The 4,924-nt window shown below is 47.4% G+C and overlaps 1 protein-coding gene across 2 annotated transcripts in view; it reads left to right on the top strand.

Annotated features, from left to right (window-relative positions):
* Window positions 1-3,216, top strand: part of LOC106818742 (calmodulin-like) — a 5,007-nt gene extending 1,791 nt beyond the window's left edge. Inside the window, exons 1-2 of one of the 2 annotated variants that reach the window (XR_001395290.1) lie at window positions 590-674; window positions 2,844-3,216. Coding sequence is in view for 1 of the 2 variants with exons in the window: in XM_014823412.1 (XP_014678898.1) it covers window positions 2,844-2,878 (35 nt within the window). In the remaining variant the exon portion in view is untranslated. Of the gene's footprint in view, window positions 1-589; window positions 675-2,843 lie in introns of those variants that run through there. The other variant, XM_014823412.1, reaches the window with a different exon arrangement.
* The last annotated feature ends 1,708 nt before the right edge of the window (window positions 3,217-4,924 follow it).

The following is a 4,924-nucleotide window of genomic DNA, read 5'->3' as shown; positions in this document are numbered from 1 at the left end:
ATTAACTAACTAATTAAAACACACTTAACCAATTAACTAATTAACACGTAACTAATTAATAACACGCACACATCTTGTCTCTCGCGTGTGTGGAGGATGCGCTCTCAGCTTCCATGCTTTCGTCAACTACATGGCAACGAAGAGCTTCATGCGGGACATCGATTAACTAACTAATTAAAACTCATTTAACCAATTAACTAATTAACACGTAACTAATTAATAACGCGCACACATCTTGTCTCTCGCGTTATGGTGCAGGTTGCACGCTCAGCTTTCCAGTTTGCTTTAATCGACTATCATGGCAACGAAGCACGCCCATGTAACACACCGAACTAATTAACTAATTAAAACACACTTAACCAATTAACTAATAACACGTAATAATTAATAACACGACACATCTTGTCTCTCGCGTGTGTGCAGGTGTCTACTCTCAGCTTCCAGGCTTCAAATTCGTCGACTACATGCAACGGAAGTCGCCTTCATGGCGGGACATCGACTTCGAGTACACCGAGGCGTTCGCGACTCTCCGACCCGTGACGGAAACGGAAAGCTGATCGCGAAGAGTCTGCGTCTGATCATCCGGAACTGAAGGCCAGGATGTGACGACATGACCATCGCCGAGATGGTGAAAAGCGCCGACGCCGACGGAGACGGCAACATCGACTACGAAGGTGAGAGAGGAGGAGAAGAGGGCGAGGGGAAGGAGGAGGAGAGGGAGGATGAAGGACGAAGGGAGAGAGGGAAGTACGGTATATTCGAGTAACGTACCGAGGCAAGAGAAGGAGCGTCAGAGCGAGGAAGAGGGGCACGATGGCGAGATAGAGGAGAGAGAAGGAGAAGTGCGAAGCATGAGAAGACATGGCGACGGAGAGTATAGGGAGGAAGAAGAGACGGACGGAGGAAGTATGGAGGAGCGTAGGTAGGGCGCGCGAGAGCGAGGCGTATGAGAGATAGGGAGATCGGAATGGCCAGAGGGCTCGAGACGGAAGATTTGATGGTGAGAGAGAGATGGTCCGTCTGACTATCAACTCCAGAGGAGTTGGCAACCAAGCTGAAAGAAGCTATGCTCAGGTGGAGAAAGAACATTGGCGAGGATGGTTGGCGTCAAGAAAATTCCACAAGTACCTGTGGGGGAACATTTCAAAATCGTCCATCTGATGCATAAGCCTTACTAGAGTCTACATGGGGAGTGCTAAGGCGAGTTTCACCAGCAAGCGGGCATCGGCAATCGAATTGCGAGAGTGAGGAACAATCGCACATGCTACAGGTACCTAGCACGAAGCTGGTGAGGAAGAGGGAGAAGCGAAGCTACGTCTACAACCTTGGCCATCCATAGCGAATGCAGGATGCGCTAAGTTAGGAGGCGGTAAACGTTGACGGCAAGTAACTAGGACAGATGAGGGGTTATTTAAGTAAAGGAGCCAGTAGCGGCGGAGACCAGAGTGATAGGAAGGGGAGCAGCCTGATGAGAGAGACGAGCCTAAACGATATCAGGAGTACTAGCGGAAAGTTCGAAGAACGCAGAGAGATATGGAATGGTCTGAAAGAGCAGGGAAACACGAGCGGAAAAATACGAAGTTGCAGACGATGATCGGAGGTCGATAGGGGATGCAGGAGAGAGCACAAGTTAACGCAGATAGGCACTACGCCTTAAAAATAGGAGTCAGAGCCGAGAGCGAGAGAAGAAATGAGAGCACGTGACTGCAGCGGTCGAGGAACGGAAAATGAGTGCAGACGAAGGATCGGGTGAGGGTGTATGGAAGGGATGACAACGTGAGTGGTGCGCGAGTAAGAGCAAGTGACAGGGAAGCAGGTAGACCCGGCATCTGATATGAATCGAGACATATTCATAAGGCACCAGAAGCTGCACCAGGACGACGGTCACGCATGAAGACGACTGCGGACGAGGCGAACACGTGAGGGGAGTAGGATGGGGGATGCGCCTATATCTATCAGAGAGGGTAAGGCGGAGGAGACATAGAGATAGATGAGGATAGAGTGGAAAAGCGCAAGGATAAGAGGAATGGGCAAGCGGAGAGCGGACAATGATGAATTGACGGAACAGCGGGAGAGGAGGCGAGGGCGCAGCAGCCGAGGATGGCACGCAGGAAGTGAGGGAGAGCTGCTGATAGGAGGGGAGTAGCCGAGGGAGAAGCGGGGAAGAAGGCATACCAGTAAGCGGGAGCGACGCGCGAAACCGCGATAACATTTCCTAATAATAGGGACACAGGTTCATCGTAGGGGCATGACGGCTGACTACGCATACGTAAGTGCTGAGAAAGTTTTTCATGATGCAGAGAGAAGGTAAGACGCGAGACCGAGCAGGACGACAGAGTAGGGAGAGAACGGAGCGAGGAACATGTAGGCACAGAGTGAGAGACAGAAGAGTGTAGAAGGCGGCGAGATAACGGGGGGCCGAAGAAAAGGGATGAGGAGGCATGGGGGGAAGGGGAAAGGGAAGAGGGGAGGAGGAGAAAGAGACATGAGAGAGAGGGGGTGAAAAGGAAGTGTAGATATGAAGAGGCAGAGAAATGAGAGAGAATAGAAGAGAGAGAGAGAGATGAAGAAAGAGAGGAGAGAAGAGAGAGAGAGAGCGAGAGAGAGAGAGAAAGAAGAGAGAGAGAGAGAGAGAGAGAGAGAGAGTAGAGAGAGGAGAGAGAGAGAGAGAGAGAGAGAGAGAGAAGAGAGAGAGAAGAGAAGTGAGAGAGAGAGAGAGAGATAGATAAACGGAGAGGTGTTGAGAGGCGATAGTCGTGCGTGACGTCACTGTGCAGCGTAAACTGTGTGCATGTACATAAATCTGTATAAATAGCTAATATTACGTGTGCGCTACATTCCAGAATTCGTCAAGCTGGCTTCCGCCAAGCGGTTTTAAGCGTGATGTGTGCTGCTTACGTCATCGTGCGCGCGCATGCGCACAGAAGAGGAACAATGAAGATGAAGAGAACGGTCGATCGTTGGAGCTTTTGTTTATTATTACACTGACGAGCTAGGGTTAACGCCGCAGTCGGTGGCCAGGTGGCGCTGCTAGCTCGTCTGGTCTGAATGTACTGCCATCTTATTTATATGCTGTTTACATATGTACATAGAATCACGATTACATACGTTACCTTTACAGATATGAGATCCTTGTATGAATATTTTGTGTGAATATTATGTTACGGATTGGTGCTGGTCATATAGTAATAAAATTCATTATATTGAAGCAACAAACAAGTGTGCATCGTTCGTTTATCCGTGTACGAAATTACAGAAACTTATTACAGAAATTACAGAACCTATAAAAAATTGCCACTCAACACAAAATGTTGTATCTTTCATTTCTCCAATGTTACATTCCTAAGTGCACATTTCTGCCCCTCGTACGTTAAAATAAACCGCGTAACGGAAAAACAACAACAACAACAACAACAACGCATGCCACGCAATGTGAGGCAAGTAAATAAATAAATAAAAAAAATAATTAACAAACAACAAACAACAGCGAAACGCTGAACGAGGCAAGAATCGGAAGAAAAAAATGCACAAACGTTTATTTCACATACCAAAACAAACTTACAAAGGAACGCACGGGGGACCCAGCGCACGCGACAGATCGCCGGTCCCCCCTCACTGACTAGCTCTCACGCAACAGATGGGGGTCACCCAGAGGTCAAGGTCGGTCAGAGGTCACACACAGCTACACGCTAGCTGGCTCACCGGTGGACGCAGAAGACTCAAACATGGCGGCTCTTAGTCTTCCTCCCTACACAGACTCAAACATGGCCGATCTTAATCGTCCCCTACACACGGACTCAAACATCGCCGGTATTTGTCTTCCCCTATGCAAACTCGAACATGGCAGCTCTAGTGTGCTCCCTTCCCAGACTTAAACATGGCCGCCCTTAGTCATGCGCACATGCATTCGACTACACCTACCACCGCCCACACGCTTCTTGTCTTCACACACCTTCCTCCCCACCCCCCAATAAATGCTTCCGGTAGTATACGGGGTGTCTATATTCAAGCCGGTACGGGAGATTACGGTACGCATATACTTGCTAATATATTGACTAATCGTGCGTCAATAAACTCAATATTCACAGCGAGTATAGCTAAGACATGTGTCTATAGGTATCTAGAATATATTATGCAAATGATCTCCCGTACCGGCTTGAATCTGTAAATATTGAGTTTATTGACGCATGATTAGTCAATATATTAGCAAATGCTAAATATATGCGCGCGAAAGTGAATTACAGATGATTAAATTTCTAAAATTCTAGATACCTATAGACACATGTCTTAGCTATACTCTCTGTGAATATTAAGTTTATTGATGCACGATTAGTCAATATATTAGCAAATATATGCGTACCGTAATCTCCCGTACCGGCTTGAATATAGACACCCCGGTAGTATACTCGGTCCAGTTTCAGAGCCACCTGGCGGGGCGGCCGTAAAAGTTAACATAACTAACCGTTATAAAACGTCCTCCATTATATCTCATTGTCTAAATAATCGCCTAACCCGCTAGCGGTGCACACGCACGCACGCACACGCACGCAGGCACGCACGCGCACGCACGCGCGCGCTTGTACACGTACTCACGTGTTCATATATGCACGTACGCACACGTGCCTGAATACACGCACGCACGCGCGCGCGCGTCACAGCAATAGAGTAACATACATGATGAATAAGAATCAAACAGAACATTTTGTATATTCATATATAGAGATAGACAGTCAGATAGATAGATAGGTAGATGGATGGATAGATAGATAGATGGATAGATAGACGGATAGATAGATATATAGACAGACAGACACACATATGGATCAGATAGATAGATAGGTAGGTAGATGGATAGATAGATGGATAGATAGACAGATAGATAGATGGATAGATAGATAGATAGATAGATGGATAGATAGATAGA

Source organism: Priapulus caudatus, unplaced genomic scaffold, assembly GCF_000485595.1.
Source record: "Priapulus caudatus unplaced genomic scaffold, Priapulus_caudatus-5.0.1 Scaffold2482, whole genome shotgun sequence".
NCBI lineage: Eukaryota > Metazoa > Priapulida > Priapulimorpha > Priapulimorphida > Priapulidae > Priapulus > Priapulus caudatus.
This window is presented reverse-complemented; position numbering and strand designations above follow the sequence as displayed.